Source organism: Bufo gargarizans, unplaced genomic scaffold, assembly GCF_014858855.1.
Source record: "Bufo gargarizans isolate SCDJY-AF-19 unplaced genomic scaffold, ASM1485885v1 fragScaff_scaffold_432_pilon, whole genome shotgun sequence".
Lineage (NCBI taxonomy): Eukaryota > Metazoa > Chordata > Amphibia > Anura > Bufonidae > Bufo > Bufo gargarizans.
The window spans coordinates 55,317-77,029 of NW_025334115.1; the positions used below are offsets into that span (position 1 = coordinate 55,317).

General features: G+C 53.9%; 2 protein-coding genes across 2 annotated transcripts in view; one reads left to right on the top strand and one right to left on the bottom strand.

Moving 5' to 3' along the window:
* Window positions 1-4,143: 4,143 nt before the first annotated feature.
* LOC122922531 (proline-rich protein 36-like) lies at window positions 4,144-8,100 on the bottom strand. The gene is made up of 4 exons (XM_044273162.1): window positions 7,985-8,100; window positions 6,959-7,382; window positions 5,517-6,914; window positions 4,144-5,394 (listed from the first exon to the last, which is right to left on the bottom strand). The coding sequence occupies exons 1-4, from the start codon at window positions 8,098-8,100 to the stop codon at window positions 4,144-4,146; spliced, it is 3,189 nt and encodes a 1,062-aa protein (XP_044129097.1).
* Window positions 8,101-8,579: 479 nt separating this feature from the next.
* Window positions 8,580-21,713, top strand: part of GNAI2 (G protein subunit alpha i2) — a 29,012-nt gene continuing 15,878 nt past the window's right edge. The window contains exon 1 of the mRNA XM_044273158.1: window positions 8,580-8,866. Within this exon, the coding sequence (XP_044129093.1) occupies window positions 8,749-8,866 (118 nt within the window). The 5' untranslated portion in view covers window positions 8,580-8,748. The remainder of the gene's footprint in view (window positions 8,867-21,713) is intronic.

Sequence of the window (21,713 nt, forward strand, 5' to 3'; positions counted from 1 at the left end):
ACACCTCCTTACTGATAGCGCCAGATACTTCCTAAGGCCGGGGAGAGGATGACTTTAGGACAGGAGAATACAGTCTATTGCCCCCTGTTATCAGCCATTTCAGGGGAGAGGATGACTGTAGGACAGGAGAATACAGTCTATTGCCCCCTGTTATCAGCCATTTCAGGGGAGAGGATGACTGTAGGACAGGAGGATACAGTCTATTGCCCCCTGTTATCAGCCATTTCAGGGGAGAGGATGACTGTAGGACAGGAAAATACAGTCTATTGCTCCCTGTTATCAGCCATTTTAGGGGAGAGGATGACTGTAGGACAGGAGAATACAATCTATTGCCCCCTGTTATCAGCCATTTCAGGGGAGAGGATGACTGTAGGACAGGAGAATACAGTCTATTGCCCCCTGTTATCAGCCATATAAGGGGAGAGGATGACTGTAGGACAGGAGACTACAATCTATTGCCCCCTGTTATCAGACATTTCAGGGGGGAGGATGACTGTAGGACAGGAGAATACAGTATATTGCCCCCTGTTATCAGCCATTTCAGGGGAGAGGATGACTGTAGGACAGGAGAGTACAGTCTATTGCCCCTGTTATCAGCCATTTCAGGGGAGAGGATGACTGTAGGACAGGAGAATACAGTCTATTGTCCCCTGTTATCAGCCATTTCAGGGGAGAGGATGACTGTAGGACAGGAGAATACAGTCTATCGCCCCCTGTTATCAGCCATTTCAGGGAGAGGATGACTGTAGGACAGGAGAATACAGTCTATTGCCCCCTGTTATCAGCCATTTCAGGGGAGAGGATGACTGTAGGACAGGAGAATACAGTCTATTGTCCCCTGTTATCAGCCATTTCAGGGGAGAGGATGACTGTAGGACAGGAGAATACAGTCTATTGCCCCCTGTTATCAGCCATTTCAGGGGGGAGGATGACTGTAGGACAGGAGAATACACTCTATTGCCCCTGTTATCAGCCATTTCAGGGGAGAGGATGACTGTAGGACAGGAAAATACAATTTATTGTTACCTGTTATCAGCCATTTCAGGGGAGAGGATAACTGTAGGACAGGAGAATACAGTCTATTGCCCCCTGTTATCAGCCATTTCAGAGGAGAGGATGACTGTAGGACATGAGAATACTGTCTATTGCTCCCTGTTATCATCCATTCCAGAGGAGAGGATGACTGTAGGACAGGAGAATACAGTCTATTGCCCCCTGTTATCAGCCATTTCAGGGAAGATTATGACTGTAGGAGAGGAGACTATAATCTATTGCCCCCTGTTATCAGACATTTCAGGGGGGAGGATGACTGTAGGACAGGAGAATACAGTCTATCGCCCCCTGTTATCAGCCATTTCAGGGAGAGGATGACTGTAGGACAGGAGAATACAGTCTATTGCCCCCTGTTATCAGTCATTTCAGGGGAGAGGATGACTGTAGGACAGGAGAATACAATCTATTGCCCCCTGTTATCAGACATTTCAGGGGAGAGAATGACTGTAGGACAGAATACAGTCTATTGCTCCCTGTTATCAGCCATTTCAGGGGAGAGGATGACTGTAGGACAGGAGAATACAATCTACTGTTACCTGTTATCAGCCATTTCAGGGGAGAGGATGACTGTAGGACAGGAGAATACAGTCTATTGCCCCCTGTTATCAGCCATTTCAGGGGAGAGGATGACTGTAGGACAGGAGAATACAGTCTATTGCCCCCTGTTATCAGCCATTTCAGGGGAGAGGATGACTGTAGGACAGGAGAATACAATCTATTGTTACCTGTTATCCGACATTTCAGGGGAGAGGATGACTGTAGGACAGGAGAATACAGTCTATTGCCCCCTGTTATCAGCCATTTCAGGGGAGATGATGACTGTAGGACAGGAGAATACAGTCTATTGCCCCCTGTTATCAGCCATTTCAGGGGAGAGGATGACTGTAGGATAGGAGAATACAGTCTATTGCCCCCTGTTATCAGCCATTTCAGGGGGGAGGATGACTGTAGGACAGGAAAATACAATTTATTGTTACCTGTTATCAGCCATTTCAGGGGAGAGGATAACTGTAGGACAGGAGAATACTGTCTATTGCCCCCTGTTATCATCCATTCCAGAGGAGAGGATGACTGTAGGACAGGAGAATACAGTCTATTGCCCCCTGTTATCAGCTATTTCAGGGAGATGATGACTGTAGGACAGGAGAATACAGTCTATTGCCCCCTGTTATCAGCCATTTCAGGGAGAGGATGACTGTAGGACAGGAGAATACAATCTATTGCCCCGTTATCAGACATTTCAGGGGGGAGGATGACTGTAGGACAGGAGAATACAATCTATTGTTACCTGTTATCAGACATTTCAGGGGAGAGGATGACTGTAGGACAGGAGAATACAATCTATTGCCCCGTTATCAGACATTTCAGGGGAGAGGATGACTGTAGGACAGGAGAATACAATCTATTGTTACCTGTTATCAGACATTTCAGGGGAGAGGATGACTGTAGGACAGGAGAATACAGTCTATTGCCCCCTGTTATCAGCCATTTCAGAGGAGATGATGACTGTAGAACAGGAGAATACAATCTATTGCCCCCTGTCATCAGCCATTTCAGGGGAGAGGATGACTGTAGGACAGGAGAATACAGTCTATTGCCCCCTGTTATCAGCCATTTCAGAGGAGATGATGACTGTAGAACAGGAGAATACAATCTATTGCCCCCTGTTATCAGCCATTTCAGGGGAGAGGGTGACTGTAGGACAGGAGAATACAGTCTATTGCTCCCTGTTATCAGCAATTTCAGGGGAGAGGATGACTGTAGGACAGGAGAATACAGTCTATTGCCCCCTGTTATCAGTCATTTCAGGGGAGAGGATGACTGTAGGACAGGAGAATACAGTCTATTGTTACCTGTTATCAGCCATTTCAGGGGAGAGGATGACTGTAGGACAGGAGAATACAGTCTATTGCCCTCTGTTATCAGCCATTTCAGGGGAGAGGATGACTGTAGGACAGGAGAATACAGTCTATTGCCCCCTGTTATCAGCCATTTCAGGGGAGAGGATGACTGTAGGACAGGAGAATACAGTCTATTGCCCCCTGTTATCAGTCATTGCAGGGGAGAGGATGACTGTAGGACAGGAGAATACAGTCTATTGCCCCCTGTTATCAGCCATTTCAGGGGAGAGGATGACTGTAGGACAGGAGAATACAGTCTATTGCTCCCTGTTATCAGTCATTGCAGGGGAGAGGATGACTGTAGGACAGGAGAATACAGTCTATTGCCCCCTGTTATCAGCCATTTCAGGGGAGAGGATGACTGTAGGACAGGAGAATACAGTCTATTGCCCCCTGTTATCAGCAATTTCAGGGGAGAGGATGACTGTAGGACAGGAGAATACAGTCTATTGCCCCCTGTTATCAGCCATTTCCCGGTGAGGATGACTGTAAGACAGGAGAATACAGTCTATTGCCCCCTGTTATCAGCCATTTCAGGGGAGAGGATGACTGTAGGACAGGAGAATACAGTCTATTGCTCCCTGTTATCAGCCATTTCAGGGGAGAGGATGACTGTAGGACAGGAGAATACAGTCTATTGCCCCCTGTTATCAGCCATTTCAGGGGAGAGGATGACTGTAAGACAGGAGAATACAGTCTATTGCCCCCTGTTACCAGCCATTTCAGGTTTGGCGCACTGTTTGTTCTCATGGTCAGTAATTGTGTAAATGTATCAGGAAACCAATAAGATGGAGGAAGGCCGTACAGTACGAGCTGACACATACTCCCATCATGCACTGTTGTGTGCGCTGCTATTGTGATGGAGAAGGAAGGTGCTGTAGAACATGCCCTAGTCCTGGCCTCACAGCTCAGGAGAGGAAGCTTTAGGCCACTTTCACAACTCAGTTTTTGATCAGTGATTTTTAGCCAGTGATTCCGTCCATCACCGCTCGGTCGAGCCTCCGCTCTTAGCTCACAGTCACAGGGTAATCTCCTGAGATCTACTCGGTGCTGTGGCAGGACCTGGGGGGGGGCACAATCCGCTCTGGGAAGATCTGATGTGCTGATATTCAGAGCTGAGTTTCACCCCATAAAATCTGAGCAGCAAAATCTATAAAAACTTTACTTCAAAGGGAAGGGTGTCGGCAAGTCACTGACAGGAGGGATTAGTGATGGCGGCGGCAGCAAGTGACTGACGGGAGGGATCAGTGATGGCGGCGGCAGCAAGAGACTGACTGGAGGGATCAGTGATGGCGGCAGCAGCAAGTGACTGACGGGAGGGATCAGTGATGGCGGCGGCAGCAAGAGACTGACTGGAGGGATCAGTGATGGCGGCGGCAGCAAGTGACTGACGGGAGGGATTAGTGATGGCGGCGGCAGCAAGTGACTGACGGGAGGGATCAGTTATGGCGGCGGCAGCAAGTGACTGACGGGAGGGATCAGTGATGGCGGAAGCAGCAAGTGACTGACGGGAGGGATCAGTGATGGCGGCAGCAGCAAGTGACTGACGGAAGGGATCAGTGATGGCGGCGGCAGCAAGTGACTGACAGGAGGGATCAGTGATGGCGGCGGCAGCAAGTGACTGACGGGAGGGATCAGTGATGGCGGAAGCAGCAAGTGACTGACGGGAGGAATCAGTGATGGCGGAAGCAGCAAGTGTCTGACGGGAGGGATCAGTGATGGCGGCGGCAGCAAGTGACTGACGGAAGGGATCAGTGATGGCGGCGGCAGCAAGTGACTGACAGGAGGGATCAGTGATGGCGGCGGCAGCAAGTGACTGACGGGAGGGATCAGTGATGGCGGAAGCAGCAAGTGACTGACGGGAGGAATCAGTGATGGCGGAAGCAGCAAGTGTCTGACGGGAGGGATCAGTGATGGCGGAAGCAGCAAGTGACTGACGGGAGGGATCAGTGATGGCGGAAGCAGCAAGTGACTGACGGGAGGAATCAGTGATGGCGACGGCAGCAAGTGACTGACGGGAGGAATCAGTGATGGCGGCGGCAGCAAGTAACTGACAGGAGAGATCAGTGATGGCGGAAGCAGCAAGTGACTGACGGGAGGGATCAGTGATGGCGGAAGCAGCAAGTGTCTGACGGGAGGGATCAGTGATGGCGGAAGCAGCAAGTGACTGACGGGAGGAATCAGTGATGGCGGCGGCAGCAAGTAACTGACAGGAGAGATCAGTGATGGCGGAAGCAGCAAGTGACTGACGGGAGGGATCAGTGATGGCGGAAGCAGCAAGTGTCTGACGGGAGGGATCAGTGATGGCGGAAGCAGCAAGTGTCTGACGGGAGGGATCAGTGATGGCGGAAGCAGCAAGTGTCTGACGGGAGGAATCAGTGATGGCGACGGCAGCAAGTGACTGACGGGAGGGATCAGTGATGGCGACGGCAGCAAGTGACTGACGGGAGGAATATGTGATTGCGGAAGCAGCAAGTTACTGACGGGAGGAATCAGTGAAGGCGGCGGCAGCAAGAGACTGACAGGAGGGATCAGTGATGGGGGCGGCAGCAAGTGACTAACGGGAGAGAACAGTGATGGCGGAAGCAGCAAGTGACTGACGGGAGGAATCAGTGATGGCGGAAGCAGCAAGTGACTGACGGGAGGGATCAGTGATGGTGGCGGCAGCAAGTGACTGACGGGAGGGATCAGTGATGGCGGAAGCAACAAGTGACTGACGGGAGGGATCAGTGATGGCGGAAGCAGCAAGTGACTGACGGGAGGGATCAGTGATGGCGACGGCAGCAAGTGACTGACGGGAGGGATCAGTGATGGCGGAAGCAGCAAGTGACTGACGGGAGGGATCAGTGATGGCGGAAGCAACAAGTGACTGACGGGAGGAATCAGTGATGTCGGAAGCAGCAAGTGACTGACGGGAGGGATCAGTGATGGCGGAAGCAGCAAGTGACTGACGGGAGGGATCAGTGATGGCGACGGCAGCAAGTGACTGACGGGAGGGATCAGTGATGGCGACGGCAGCAAGTGACTGACGGGAGGGATCAGTGATGGCGAAGCAGCAAGTGACTGACGGGAGGGATCAGTGATGGCGGAAGCAACAAGTGACTGACGGGAGGAATCAGTGATGTCGGAAGCAGCAAGTGACTGACGGGAGGGATCAGTGATGGCGGAAGCAGCAAGTGACTGACGGGAGGCATCAGTGATGGCGGTGGCAGCAAGTGACTGACGGGAGGGATCAGTGATGGCGACGGCAGTAAGTGACTGACGGGAGGGATCAGTGATGGCGGAAGCAGCAAGTGACTGACGGGAGGGATCAGTGATGGCGGAAGCAACAAGTGACTGACGGGAGGGATCAGTGATGGCGGAAGCAGCAAGTGACTGACGGGAGGAATCAGTGATGGCGGAAGCAGCAAGTGACTGACGGGAGGAATCAGTGATGGCGGAAGCAACAAGTGACTGACGGGAGGGATCAGTGATGGCGGAAGCAACAAGTGACTGACGGGAGGGATCAGTGATGGCGGCGGCAGCAAGTGACTGACGGGAGGAATCAGTGATGGCGGAAGCAGCAAGTGACTGACGGGAGAGAACAGTGATGGCGGAAGCAGCAAGTGACTGACGGGAGGAATCAGTGATGGCGGAAGCAGCAAGTGACTGACGGGAGGAATCAGTGATGGTGGCGGCAGCAAGTGACTGACGGGAGGGATCAGTGATGGTGGAAGCAGCAAGTGACTGACGGGAGGGATTAGTGATGGCGGAAGCAGCAAGTGACTGACGGGAGGGATCAGTGATGGCGGCGGCAGCAAGTGACTGACGGGAGGAATCAGTGATGGCGGAAGCAGCAAGTGACTGACGGGAGGGATCAGTGATGGCGGAAGCAGCAAGTGACTGACGGGAGGCATCAGTGATGGCGGAAGCAGCAAGTGACTGACGGGAGGGATCAGTGATGGCGGCGGCAGCAAGTGACTGACGGGAGGGATCAGTGATGGCGGAAGCAGCAAGTGACTGACGGGAGGGATCAGTGATGGCGGCAGCAGCAAGTGATTGACGGGAGGGATCAGTGATGGCGACGGCAGCAAGTGACTGACGGGAGGGATCAGTGATGGCGGCGGCAGCAAGTCACTGTCGGGAGGGATCAGTGATGGCGGCAGCAGCAAGTGACTGACGGGAGGGATCAGTGATGGCGGCGGCAGCAAGTGACTGACGGGAGGGACCAGTGATGGCGGCGGCAGCAAGTGACTGACGGGAGGGATCAGTGATGGCGGAAGCAGCAAGTGACTGACGGGAGGAATCAGTGATGGCGGCGGCAGCAAGTGACTGACGGGAGGGATCAGTGATGGCGGCAGCAGCAAGTGACTGACGGGAGGGATCAGTGATGGCGGCGGCAGCAAGTGACTGACGGGAGGGACCAGTGATGGCGGAAGCAGCAAGTGACTGACGGGAGGGATCAGTTATGGCGGAAGCAGCAAGTGACTGACGCGAGGGATCAGTGATGGCGGCGGCAGCAAGTGACTGACGGGAGGAATCAGTGATGGCGGAAGCAGCAAGTGACTGACGGGAGGGATCAGTGATGGCGACGGCAGCAAGTGACTGACGGGAGGGATCAGTGATGGCGGAAGCAGCAAGTGACTGACGGGAGGAATCAGTGATGGCGGCGGTAGCAAGTGACTGACGGGAGGGATCAGTGATGGCGGAAGCAGCAAGTGACTGACGGGAGGGATCAGTGATGGCGGCGGCAGCAAGTGACTGACGGGAGGGATCAGTGATGGCGGCGCCATATTACTGACGGGAGGGATCAGTGATGGCGGGGCCATATTACTGACGGGAGGGATCAGTGATGGCGGCGCCATATTACTGACGGGAGGGATCAGTGATGGCGGCGGGGGATACCAGGATTCACACAGATCCGTGATTTCCCATCCACATTCAGTGGAAAAGTGCCGCCATCTGCAGTAAGATGTGTGCACCCTTTATCCTCGCGGAGTGACCGCGTCTGACCGCCTGCCGAAGCAAAAAGCACTTGTGAAAGCACTGACAGCTCGCGGTCATGGCGCGGTTTTTTGGGTAGTTGTGCGCCGTCCCGGTACAGAACCAGGCACGGTCCTGTGCATCCGCAGGGCGGTTCATCCATATCACAGCCAAGGGCGGCCATGTTGCTGCAGCGGACACACTGAGGCTCCCCAGGAAACTCCGGCCGCGGATGTGCAGTTCACACTGTGACACGTAAGAGCGCGGCGCCGTTATCTTATATCCGCCATGTGGACTTCAGGGCCTGTTCACACTGAGGTTTTGCCGGATTCTTTGCGGTTTTCAGGACACAGCTTTTCTCTCTCCCCATTTCAGTCTAGATACAGATTCCGCATCACGTTTTTTGGCTGCAGCGGTTTTTAGACTTGGGCACAGAATTCTCGCCGTGTGAACCTGTCCTTAGATCCGCATACAGACACTGCATTCCCACTGAAGATGGCAGGCGGCAACCATGCGGTTTCTAACAGGAAAGCCCTGGCACAATCCCCGTGTGAACAGGCCCCGGTCTGCCGCTCATCCCCTCAGATAACGGCTCTACGGGGGCGGGGCCGGGGTGTGGCCTGGGGGCGGGGCTGCGGGGTGGGCCGTTCTCCCGGGCAGGGCGTCCCCTCACTTGTGTCTGGCTCTGGTGTCGGGTGAACGACGGCTCTTCTCTCTCCGTGTCGCAGGGGATATCGCGGGAGTGGAGGCGCACGGGAGTCGCGGCGGGGCCCGGGGCTCTCGGTCTAGCGCTCTATCGGGACGTCTGGCGTTGTCGCGACATATCGCCGCCATGGGCTGCACGGTGAGCGCCGAGGACAAAGCGGCGGCCGAGAGATCCAAGAACATCGACAAGAACCTGAGGGAGGACGGCGAGAAGGCGGCGCGGGAGGTGAAGCTGCTGCTGCTGGGTAACTGCCCCCTACAGCTATATACCCCCCCTGTATACATGTATATACCCCCCTGTATATGTATATACCCCCTATATACACCCCCTGTATATGTATATACCCCTTATATACACCCCCTGTATATGTATATACCCCCTACAGCTATATACACCCCCTATATACATGTATATACCCCCCTGTATATGTATATACCCCCTACAGCTATATACCCCCTGTATATGTATATACCCCCTACAGCTATATACCCCCCACAGCTATATACCCCCCCTGTATATGTATATACCCCCCCCTGTATATGTATATACCCCCTACAGCTATATACACCCCCTGTATATGTATATACCCCCTACAGCTGTATATACCCCCTGTATATGTATATACCCCCTACAGCTATATACCCCCCCTGTATATGTATATACCCCCTACAGCTATATACCCCCCCTGTATATGTATATACCCCCTACAGCTATATACCCCCCCTGTATATGTATATACCCCCTACAGCTATATACCCCCCTGTATATGTATATACCCCCTACAGCTATATACACCCCCTGTATACGTATATACCCCCTACAGCTATATACACCCCCTGTATACGTATATACCCCCTACAGCTATATACACCCCCTGTATACGTATATACACCCCCTGTATACGTATATACCCCCTACAGCTATATACACCCCCTGTATACGTATATACCCCCTACAGCTATATACACCCCCTGTATACGTATATACCACCTACAGCTATATACACCCCCTGTATACATGTCTATACACCCCCTGTATACATGTCTATACACCCCCTGTATATGTATATACCCCCTACAGCTTTATACCCCCCTGTATATACCCCCTACATGTCTATACCCCTACAGCTATATACACCCCTGTATACATGTCTATACCCCCTACATACACCCCCTGTATACATGTCTATACACCCTATATACACCCCCTATATACCCCATGTATACATGTCTATACCCCCTACAGCTATATACACCCCCTGTATACATGTCTATACCCCCTATATATACCCCCTGTATACATGTATATACCCCTATATACACCCCCCTGTATCTACCTACTGTATATGTATATACACCCCCCTGTATCTACCTACTGTATATACACCCCCCTGTATCTACCTACTGTATATACACCCCCCTGTATCTACCTACTGTATATACACCCCCCTGTATCTACCTACTGTATATACATATATACCTCCCCATATATGTATATACACCCCCTGTATATGTATATACACCCCCCCATATATGTATATACTCCCCTGTATATCTACCCCTATATGTATATATACCCCTATATACAAATATACACTCACTAATACATATAAATACATATACCCCCTATATACGTATTTATATATACAACCCTGTATACATACCCTACAATAGGCTCCCCTTATATGCATGGTTCTACACACACATACATTCCCTGTACACACCTGTATGTACCCCCCCCGGTCTCCGCACATCTGCACCTCCTGTATTTCTTCACCCTCTCCGTGTAGATCCCTCTGGGCAGCTCCCAGTTCGGCGCTCGGCTCCTATTGTATGCCCGCATACTCCTGCCCGCATCCTCTGTGCATCCCCCTATACTTTCTCGTACAGGGGTCAGCAACATCCGGCACTGGCACTTCAGCTGTTGTGAAACTACAACTCCCAGCATGCTCCATTTACGTCTATGGGAGTTCTAAGAACAACTAAGCAAGTATGCATGCTGGGAGTTGTAGTTTCATAACACCTGGAGTGCTGAATGTTGCTGATCCCTGTTAGTGTTCCCTGTACGGCCCGGTATATCCCCCCCCCCCCCCCCCCCGTGCGTCCCCTGTACGGCCCGGTATATCCCCCCCCCCCGTGCGTCCCCTGTACGGCCCGGTATATCTCTCCCCCCCCCCCCCCGTGCGTCCCCTGTACGGCCCGGTATACCACTCCCCCCCCCCGTGCGTCCCCTGTACGGCCCGGTATATCACCCCCCCCCCCCCCGTGCGTCCCCTGTACGGCCCGGTTGTGGCCCACCCATCCCCTTATGATGGTGCTACTGATGTTCTTTGTGGTCAGTTTCTGGGAAAGCTGGGTGACTGTCAGCAGGGGGTGGCTATTGGCTGGCGCTGACAGTTGTCACTGCGCTCGCGCTTCCTGTCGCTCTCTGAAGATGCAGGAAGACATGGGTGGACGCGGAGCCGCATCCTGCCGACCGGAGCGTCTCGTGATTGTCGGCCATGATGTGACGCTGATTACAGGGGCCGGGATTTATAACCCTTCGTGGTTACTTCCCCTCAGCGGCCGCGTCCTAAACGTCAACATGTTGTACGCACTTCTGCTTTTTCGTGGCCTCTGTCCCTGTGTGCGGGGGAGGGGACAGTCACTCGTAGTGATCTGAAGCCCAGCGACATTCACACGCCATCGCAGTTTTACAGCCGTCCCCTCCCCCCTCTCAGGGGCGATTTCGCTGCCTTTTTTCCCACTTATTTTTTTTTTTTTCTAGTAAAATAAATAATAATAATAATAAAGACCTGAATGTGAGAAACTGAAAATCGGCGGTGCGGGAATCTGGAGGTTAGCGCCTCGAGCGCCATCTTGTCCGAAGTGGCCAATAAAGAACCAGCAGGCATGGTGCGGACGGCGGTCAGTACTCGGACATGCATGGAGCTATCAGAGTACACGTTTGTCCTCGGCTGCTGGGCCTTGTAGTCCTCCAGTTAGCACCAGGTTTGTCGACATCCTAAACGCTGCGGGTGACCCCCTGGAATGAGCTGGGAGGGGGTCTATGCCAGGGATGGCCAACCTGAGGCTCTCCAGCTGTTGCAAAACTACAACTCCCAGCATGCCCAGGCTACCTACAGCTATCAGCCTACAGCAGGGCATGGTGGGAGTTGTAGTTTTACAACAGCTGGAGAGCCTCAGGTTGGCCATGCCTGGTCTATGCTGAAGGGTTAATGTGCGGGCCCCTGGCAGTGGCGGCCGTACAGGGGCAGAGAATGGCGCTTCCTGTTTACGCTGCGCTGTGTGGTGTCCTGGGAAAAAGTTTACATTGACGACACCGCTGTTTATCTGCAGCGCGGCCGCCGCCACCAGACGCTCCTGCCGCGCTGATAGTGACACGGGCTGCAGATCCACGGTGCGCCCGGTTAACCCTTCACCTCCCACAGGCTCTTTTTCCTTCATTATTATAACCGGATGTATTGATTGCGGGATAATTGAGGAGCGGCGTTACTGCGTCTGGTTTGTGAGGTCTCCGCAGCAGTGTAGTCCCCGCTATAATGTGAGCGCTCAGCGCCGTCGCCATATCATCTCTGCCACTTCCCACTTGACTGTTTCATTTATTTTTTCCACCATGATTCAAGATCTCTGCTTGCAGTCAGTGAATCGGAATAGCGACCTAGTACTGTCACAGCTGAGGATTTGTCACACTTGTATCCAGCCCAGAAGATCTGAGAGGTAAACAACATAGTCCAGACTGATACATTGTAACAAACTACCAGGACCCGCAGGAGGTTTGTGCTACAGACTGGAAACATTGTGACACGCCCATCGGCTGTGTGACAGGACATGTTTTCCATTCACAGACAGCAAGCAGAGGACTTAATAGATTTGCAGTGTGTCAGGCCCCGGTGGCTTCTCCTCGTTCATTCTCCCAAATGGTTTGCGGCTGCGCTATTTTTACTTGGTGTTTCTTCCCACGCTGGCCGGCCCCACCCTCCGCTCAGGGAAGGGGCCACGCTGCCGTTAACCCCTCTTTGCCCTTGGCCTCTAGAGTAAATTGTGGTGGTGTCTTGACGTGGTCATACCCGGAGCGCATGCTTTGCAACGTACGTTACACCAGCTGCCCAGGAATTGGGGTTCCTCTGATTTTGGGGGGGGCAGCGTTCCTCTGATTTGGGGGCGGTGGCGGCAGCATTCCTCGTGAGGCACTCGGTCAGTGAAGGCTTCGGGGGGGGCGCGCGCTGTATCTTTTTAACCCCTTCCTGTGACGTGCGCCCCCGGCCTCCATGGTAACACAACTCCCGGCGTTCTGTGTACTGATCTCTTAGCAGCGGGTTCGGCTTCCTCACCCTGCACTTGGCAACCAGAGTCCGCCCGAGGGCAAAGTCCTGCACGTTCCGGTCCCCGCAGCGCCCTGGGCTCGTTCATTATATGGTTGTTATATTCCCGTGCGGCCGGCACCCGCCCTCCTCCGCGCCATTGTTGCTCATGCTTTGTCAGGGCCGTTCCCTGCGCTGCGCATTTTATGGGATTCACATGAGTCTCCACCCGGCCCTCATCTGACCTGCAGCGCCGCGTCACCTGTTCCCTGTAGGGGGAGGGGTCACATTGTGGTACCCCATACCCGTCCTGAGTGGCACATATTACCTGCAGTGATGCGCTGTAACAACCCCTCAGCTCTGAGGAGTGATGACGCTTTATAGAGCCCCCTGTACACGTCTCTTGCTCCACCTCGGTCTTGGCCTTTCCTTGGCGGCTGATTGTCCTCGTTCTGTGAAGTCGCTGGCGGCGCGGGGGTTAATGAGCGCCGTGGTTGAGAGGTCAGCAGTGGCTCTGTAATTATTCTACAGGAATAAATCCAGCAGACGTGTACCATGGAGGAGCCTTCTGTGCAGCGCCCGTGCCAGCATCCTCCCCGCACACATGGAATCGCAGGCCGGGCGCTGCCAGCCTCCCCCACACAGGGCACCAACCCACCTGCCTCCATGGCGTATGCTGCTGCCCACTGTTCACACCAGGCTCTCCTCTCAGCGCTGCGGCCGACGGTGCCCAGTCTAGATACCATTGTAAGGAGACTGTAAGTGCCATTTAAAGGGCCGGTAACACCAAAGTGAAGAGCCCGTGAGAGCGATAATGATCATGGGGCAGAGAGATTATCGTCTCCGCTGGTTAGTGGGTGCCTCATCTGGAAGGGGAGGCCATCATCTTCACTGGGGGGTAGGTGCCATCGGCTGGGGGGCAGATATTATCTCTTCAGGTTAGTGGGTGCCTCATCTGGGGGGGTAGGTGCCATCGGCTGGGGGCGGATATTATCTCTTCAGGTTAGTGGGTGCCTCATCTGATGAGGGGTGGCGATATCTTTGACATTGGTTGGTGGGTGCCTCTGCTGGGGGGGGGGGGATATCTTTTCTGCAGGTTAGTGGGTGCCTCATCTAAGGTGGGAATGATATTGTCTCCGCTGGTTGGTGGGTGCCTCGTCTGGAAGGTGGAGGCAATACTCTTCATTGGTTGGTGGGTGCCTCATCTGGGGGGGGATATCCTCTCTGTGTCAGTGGGTGCCTCATCTGGGGTGTGGTGGTGGTGATATCATCCTCAGTTGGTGGGTGCCTCCGCTGGGGGTGCCTCATCTGGGGTGTGGTGGTGGTGATGATATCATCCTCAGTTGGTGGGTGCCTCCGCTGGGGGTGCCTCATCTGGGGGGGCTCAGTCTTCTCTGGTTCGGGGGCATTGCAGTTTTCTCCAGGTTGAGATCTCTTCAGCCCGGTGACCCTGTGACTGATTCTGGGCTCCATGTCTGATAATGGCTGACACAGGAAGCCAGCCGCCGCGTGTTGGGGGCAGGGAGCAGACTGCCTTGGTTTCATGTGACTCTAGGAGGTGAAATCTGGGGGGTGGCGCTGTTCATGTCAGACCCCTGACCCATTAATTCTGCATCATGTGAGTGTGGGGATGATGACCAGGGTCTGCAGAACATTTCACACGGGTGATGGGTAGAGTGTGGGGGGGGGGGGGTCAGTATCTCCCTAGTGGTCTGCAGCCTGTCGCACCCTGGTGATGGAGGACAGTAGGTCACCGGTGGTCTACAGCCTGTCGCACCCTGGTGATGCAGGACAGTATGTCCCCAGTGGTCTGCAGCCTGTCGCACCCTAGTGATGGGAGGGCAGTATGTCCCCAGTGGTCTGCAGCCTGTCGCACCCTAGTGATAGGAGGGCAGTATGTCACCGGTGGTCTGCAGCCTGTCGCACCCTAGTGATGGGAGGGCAGTATGTCCCCGGTGGTCTGCAGCCTGTCGCACCCTGGTGACGGGGGGAGGCGGGCAGTTTGTCCCCGGTGGTCTGCAGCCTGTCGCACCCTGGTGACGGGGGGAGGCGGGCAGTTTGTCCCCGGTGGTCTGCAGCATGTCGCACCCTGGTGACGGGGGGGGGGGGGGGGAGGCGGGCAGTTTGTCCCCGGTGGTCTGCAGCCTTGCGCACCCTGGTGACGGGGGGAGGCGGGCAGTTTGTCCCCGGTGGTCTGCAGCCTGTCGCACCCTGGTGACGGGGGGAGGCGGGCAGTTTGTCCCCGGTGGTCTGCAGCCTGTCGCACCCTGGTGACGGGGGGAGGCAGGCAGTTTGTCCCCGGTGGTCTGCAGCCTTGCGCACCCTGGTGACGGGGGGAGGGGGGGGGAGAGGCAGGCAGTTTGTCCCCGGTGGTCTGCAGCCTGTCGCACCCTGGTGACGGGGGGGAGGCAGGCAGTTTGTCCCCGGTGGTCTGCAGCCTTGCGCACCCTGGTGATGGGGGGGGGAGGCGGGCAGTTTGTCCCCGGTGGTCTGCAGCCTGTCGCACCCTGGTGACGGGGGGAGGCAGGCAGTTTGTCCCCGGTGGTCTGCAGCCTGTCGCACCCTGGTGACGGGGGGAGGCAGGCAGTTTGTCCCCGGTGGTCTGCAGCCTTGCGCACCCTGGTGATGGGGGGGGGGGGGAGGCGGGCAGTTTGTCCCCGGTGGTCTGCAGCCTGTCGCACCCTGGTGACGGGGGGAGGCAGGCAGTTTGTCCCCGGTGGTCTGCAGCCTTGCGCACCCTGGTGATGGGGGGGGGGGGGGGGAGGCGGGCAGTTTGTCCCCGGTGGTCTGCAGCCTGTCGCACCCTGGTGACGGGGGGAGGCAGGCAGTTTGTCCCCGGCGGTCTGCAGCCTGTCGCACCCTGGTGACGGGGGGAGGCGGGCAGTTTGTCCCTGGTGGTCTGCAGCCTGTCGCACCCTGGTGACGGGGGGAGGCGGGCAGTTTGTCCCCGGTGGTCTGCAGCCTGTCGCACCCTGGTGACGGGGGGGAGGCGGGCAGTTTGTCCCCGGTGGTCTGCAGCCTTGCGCACCCTGGTGATGGGGGGGGAGGCGAGCAGTTTGTCCCCGGTGGTCTGCAGCCTGTCGCACCCTGGTGACGGGGGGAGGCAGGCAGTTTGTCCCCGGCGGTCTGCAGCCTGTTGCACCCTGGTGACGGGGGGAGGCGGGCAGTTTGTCCCCGGTGGTCTGCAGCCTGTCGCACCCTGGTGACGGGGGGAGGCGGGCAGTTTGTCCCCGGTGGTCTGCAGCCTTGCGCACCCTGGTGACGGGGGGAGGCGGGCAGTATGTCCCCGGTGGTCTGCAGCCTGTTGCACCCTGGTGACGGGGGGAGGCGGGCAGTTTGTCCCCGGTGGTCTGCAGCCTGTCGCACCCTGGTGACGGGGGGAGGCGGGCAGTTTGTCCCCGGTGGTCTGCAGCCTGTCGCACCCTGGTGACGGGGGAGGCGGGCAGTTTGTCCCCGGTGGTCTGCAGCCTGTTGCACCCTGGTGACGGGGGGAGGCGGGCAGTTTGTCCCCGGTGGTCTGCAGCCTTGCGCACCCTGGTGACGGGGGGAGGCGGGCAGTATGTCCCCGGTGGTCTGCAGCCTGTTGCACCCTGGTGACGGGGGGGCATGCTCCTTGCAGTTGGTAATCATCCTGCTGATCTCGGTCTCTGATGTCACACATTGTCAGCCAGAAAGGGAAGGGTTAACAGTGGCCATTGCGTCTGTCGCCCTAGGTAATTATAGGGTGTAGGACGTCTCCGCTCTGCTATTTCATTGGGTGTTCGGGGGATGCTGTGGGTGATGGCTCCTTTATGTGGGGGTAAGAGAACCCCAAAACCTACAGTAAAGAAAAGGCTCGAGAAGTGCGTCCCCCGGGGGCTGAGAGAAGTATAATATACTGAGAACTGCCTATATGTGCGCGTATCCACGTTTAAGGACGCTGCGTTTCCACTGGTTGCTATATTTACCGCCCCAGGTGACTGCGCCTCCGCAGCGGTTTGTCTTCGTGTTACCTGTCTTTTGCAGGATAAGATTTAAAGGCTGAGCGTCGTGGCACAGCGCCGTCCATTGTATAGTGGCCCTGCTTGGTATTGCAGCTCAGGCCCATTCACCTGAATGGAGTCACATGACTGATGAACGTGACATCACATAGCCTAGGAAGAGGCCGTAAAGCTCCCCTTCAGACAGCTGAATGGAGAGGGGTTGGGGGGGGGGTGTGGGAGTCGGGCCCCCACCAATCGGATAACGATGACCTGTCCTGAGGATTGGTCCTCCTCAGTATTAAACACTCGGACAACCCCTTTAAGATCCTGGTTTCCACGGTCAGGTTTTCTGGGGAGGTGTCTCTGACCGTGGACCCCCGGTGACCCCGAGGTGATGTGGGGTGTGCGCCTCATGGTCCGGCGCTGATAATCAGGTTAGGAGGCGGCGGTGGCAGTGGAGGCGACGCTCCCCTTCCTGCACCCGCGTTACACTTCCCTTTATGAGACTCACAGCAGAATGGCAGGAAATGGAGCCGAGTGGGGGAGGGGGCAACGGGCACTCGCTGCAGGACAATAGGGACGGCCGGACAGGAGGCAGACGCCTCCCTTCACATCAGTCCTGCCTCTCGCTGATCTGTTTGTGGGAAAGCTGGGTGACTAACAAGCCCGGCACTGCAGCTCACCTCCGACATTCCCCATCCAGGGAAGCTGTGTGCGCTCATGACGCCATCTTGCTTGTCCCCAACTCTCCTAGAAAGGAACCTAATAGACAAACGGTTACACTTTAACAGAATTTAAAGCCTGTAGCAGTTGGGACATGCTGGGAGTTGTAGTTCACAGCAGCTGGACATCCTCTGGTTGCAGTGACTGCAGGTCTCAGGGGTGTTGAGCATTGTCTTCTGTGGCAGGCCCTGCAGATCCGCTGCGCGTTGGGCGTACGTGCTCACGGCAGAGTAAACAGCAGCTTCCTGTCGGTGCATGATGTGTCCAGAGGATCTGCTGCAGTGTGCCAGGAGCCTGCAAACTCCACCGCTGTCATTATCTGGCACAATACCCTCATCATGTGCGCCAAGGGGCAGGTGGTGCATGAGGGAATGCCATTAGGTCCAAGTCTTGAGCCTGTGGTGGTGAGATACTCTGCAGCATTCTCCCACCACCTGCTCAATCAATGATGGATCTGTCCTTAGGTGAGGGAAAACCCAAAAAGATAAATCCCAGGAAGTGTCACTTATCCTGTATTATACTCCAGAGCTGCACTCACTATTCTGCTGGTGCAGTCACTGTGTACATACATTACTTATCCTGTACTGATCCTGAGTTACATCCTGTATTATACTCCAGAGCTGCACTCGCTATTCTGCTGGTGTAGTCACTGTCTACATACATTACTTATCCTGTACTGATCCTGAGTTACATCCTGTATTATACTCCAGAGCTGCACTCACTATTCTGCTGGTGCAGTCACTGTGTACATACATTACTTATCCTGTACTAATCCCGAGTTACATCCTGTATTATACTCCAGAGCTGCACTCACTATTCTGCTGGTGCAGTCACTGTGTACATACATTACTTATCCTGTACTGATCCTGAGTTACATCCTGTATTATACTCCAGAGCTGCACTCACTATTCTGCTGGTGCAGTCACTGTACATACATTACTTATCCTGTACTGACCCTGAGTTACATCCTGTATTATACTCCAGAGCTGCACTCACTATTCTGCTGGTGCAGTCACTGTGTACATACATTACTTATCCTGTACTGATCCTGAGTTACATCCTGTATTATTTTCCAGAGCTGCACTCACTATTCTGCTGGTGCAGTCACTGTGTACATACATTACTTATCCTGTACTGATCCTGAGTTACATCCTGTATTATACTCCAGAGCTGCACTCACTATTCTGCTGGTGCAGTCACTGTGTACATACATTACTTATCCTGTACTGATCCTGAGTTACATCCTGTATTATACTCCAGAGCTGCACTCACTATTCTGCTGGTGCAGTCACTGTGTACATACATTACTTATCCTGTACTGATCCTGAGTTACATCCTGTATTATACTCCAGAGCTGCACTCACTATTCTGCTGGTGCAATCATTGTGTACATACAGTTGTGTTCAAAATAACAGCAGTCAGACATCACTAACCTGATCAATCACTGGTTTTGGTAGAAATAATATTTTTACATGGCAGATAATATACTGGCGGGTGTAGTGGAGTAATAGAAACCCACCAGTCAGGAGCTGCTGCTGCTGCTGCTGATTCTCTAATTCAATCACTAATTGAAAGGTGAATGTTCAAAATACTAGCAGTGCGGAGTTCAATGAGTGAGGTCATTTATTCTTTGAAAAACAGGTGGCAATTATTGCCCTTATTTAAAGAAGGACGGCAGCAAATGTTGTAGCTGCCGGTTACAGTGCATTTCACTCTGAAATTCTGAGGAAAATGGGCCGTTCCAGACATTGTTCAGAAGAACAGCGCACCTTGATTAAAAAGTTGATTGGAGAGGGGAAAACGTATAAAGAAGTGCAGACAATGATCGGCTGCTCGGCTAAAATCAGCGCAAATGCTTTAAAATGGGAACCAAAACCTGGAAGACGTGGAAGAAAGCGAAAAACTACCATTCGAATGGATAGGAGAAAAGCCAAAATGGCGAGGACTCGGCCAACAATCAGCTCCAGGAAGATGGTGTCAGGTTCCCTGTGAGTCCTGTTACAATGAGAAGAGGCCGATGTGAGGCCGAGCGATCTGCAAGAAGCCCCTGCAAAGTCCCACTGGTGGAAACAAGACGTGGGCTGAAGAGCTTACAATCTGCCAAAGAGCCCATTGACGGCCTGAAGAGACATTCTGGGGACTGATGGAAGTGAGATGGTTCTTTCTGGGTCTAGTGGCCGGAGACAGTTTGTCAGACGACCCCCAAACACTGAATTCAGCCCCAGTGCACTGTGAGGACAGTAAAGCATGGTGGACAAGCCTCATGATACGGGGATGTGTCTCAGACTACGGTGTGGGGCCTATTTATCGCAGACCAGGGATCATGGATCAGTCTGAATCCATCAGAATACTGGCAGAGGTCCTGCTGCCTTATGCTGAAGAGGAAATGCCCTTGACATGGGTGTCCAACAAGACAACGACCCCAAACATTCCAGTAAACTGGTAACATCTTGGTTCCAGACCAACAAGACTGACGTTATGGAGTGGCCGGCCCGATCCCCGGATCCTAATCCGATAGAAAACTTATGGGCGACATCAAACATGCAGAAGTGTGGGATGTGGTCCCATCATCCGGGGCTGGAGAACCTGGGGCCGAAGGTGGTGACGCCGAGCAGCACAGACGCCCAGCAGGTCTCGGAGACAGCGGCCATACAACCATCAGTGACGGGATTCAGAGGAGAGGAAATCCCCAGACATTTCTCAGTTTATAGAGTGAAGAAGACAAACACTGCTATTTTATTGAACAGTCTAATATTCACTTTTCTTAGGGCCCTTTCACACTTGCGTTGGCCGGTTCCGGCATAGAGTTCCGTCGTCGGGGCTCTATGCCAGAACAATCCTGATCAGGATTATCCTAATGCATTCTGAATGGAGAGAAATCCGTTCAGGATGTTTTCAGTTCCGGAACGGAACGTTTTTTGGCCGGAGAAAATACCGCAGCATGCAGTACTTTTTGCTCCGGCCAAAAATCCTGAACACTTGCCGCAAGGCCGGATCCGGAATGAATGCCCATTGAAAGGCATTGATCCGGATCCGGCCTTAAGCTAAACGTCGTTTCGGCGCATTGCTGGATACGACGTTTAGCTTTTTCTCAATGGTTACCATGGCTGCTGGGACGCTAAAGTCCTGGCAGCCATGGTAAAGTGTAGCGGGGAGCAGGGGGGCAGCATACTTACCGTCCGTGCGGCTCCCGGGGCGCTCCAGAGTGACGTCAGGGCGCCCCAGGCGCATGGATGACGTGATCGCATGTACACGTCATCCATGCGCCTGGGGCGCTCTGACGTCATTCTGGAGCGCCCCGGGAGCCGCGCGGACTGTAAGTATACCGCTCCCCCGCTCCCCGCTCCTACTATGGCAACCAGGACTTTAATAGCGTCCTGGCTGCCATAGTAACACTGAACGCATTTTGAAGACGGATCCGGCGTGTAATTCCGGCAAGTGGAGGACACGCCGGATCCGGACAACGCAAGTGTGAAAGGGCCCTTATATATAATTATATATTTTTTTTTTATAGGAACAACACATTTTTATATTTTTCTTGTTTTGATTTGTAATAGAAGGTGCAGTGTTCCCAATGCATCTGTGTGGATGGAAATAAAAGCTATTAGAAGGATTCTGAGCTTTATTCACTTTTTTAAACACACATTATTTTGAACACAACTGTATGTTATTTATCCTATACTGATCCTGATTTACATCCTGTATTATCCTCCAGAGCTGCACTCACTATTCTGCTGGTGCAGTCACTGTGTACATACATTACTTATCCTGTACTGATCCTGATTTACATCCTGTATTATCCTCCAGAGCTGCACTCACTATTCTGCTGGTGCAGTCACTGTGTACATACATTACATTACTTATCCTGTACTGATCCTGATTTACATCCTGTATTATCCTCCAGAGCTGCACTCACTATTCTGCTGGTGCAGTCACTGTGTACATACATTACTTATCCTGTACTGATCCTGATTTACATCCTGTATTATCCTCCAGAGCTGCACTCGCTATTCTGCTGGTGCAGTCACTGTGTACATACATTACTTATCCTGTACTGATCCTGAGTTACATCCTGTATTATACTCCAGAGCTGCACTCGCTAT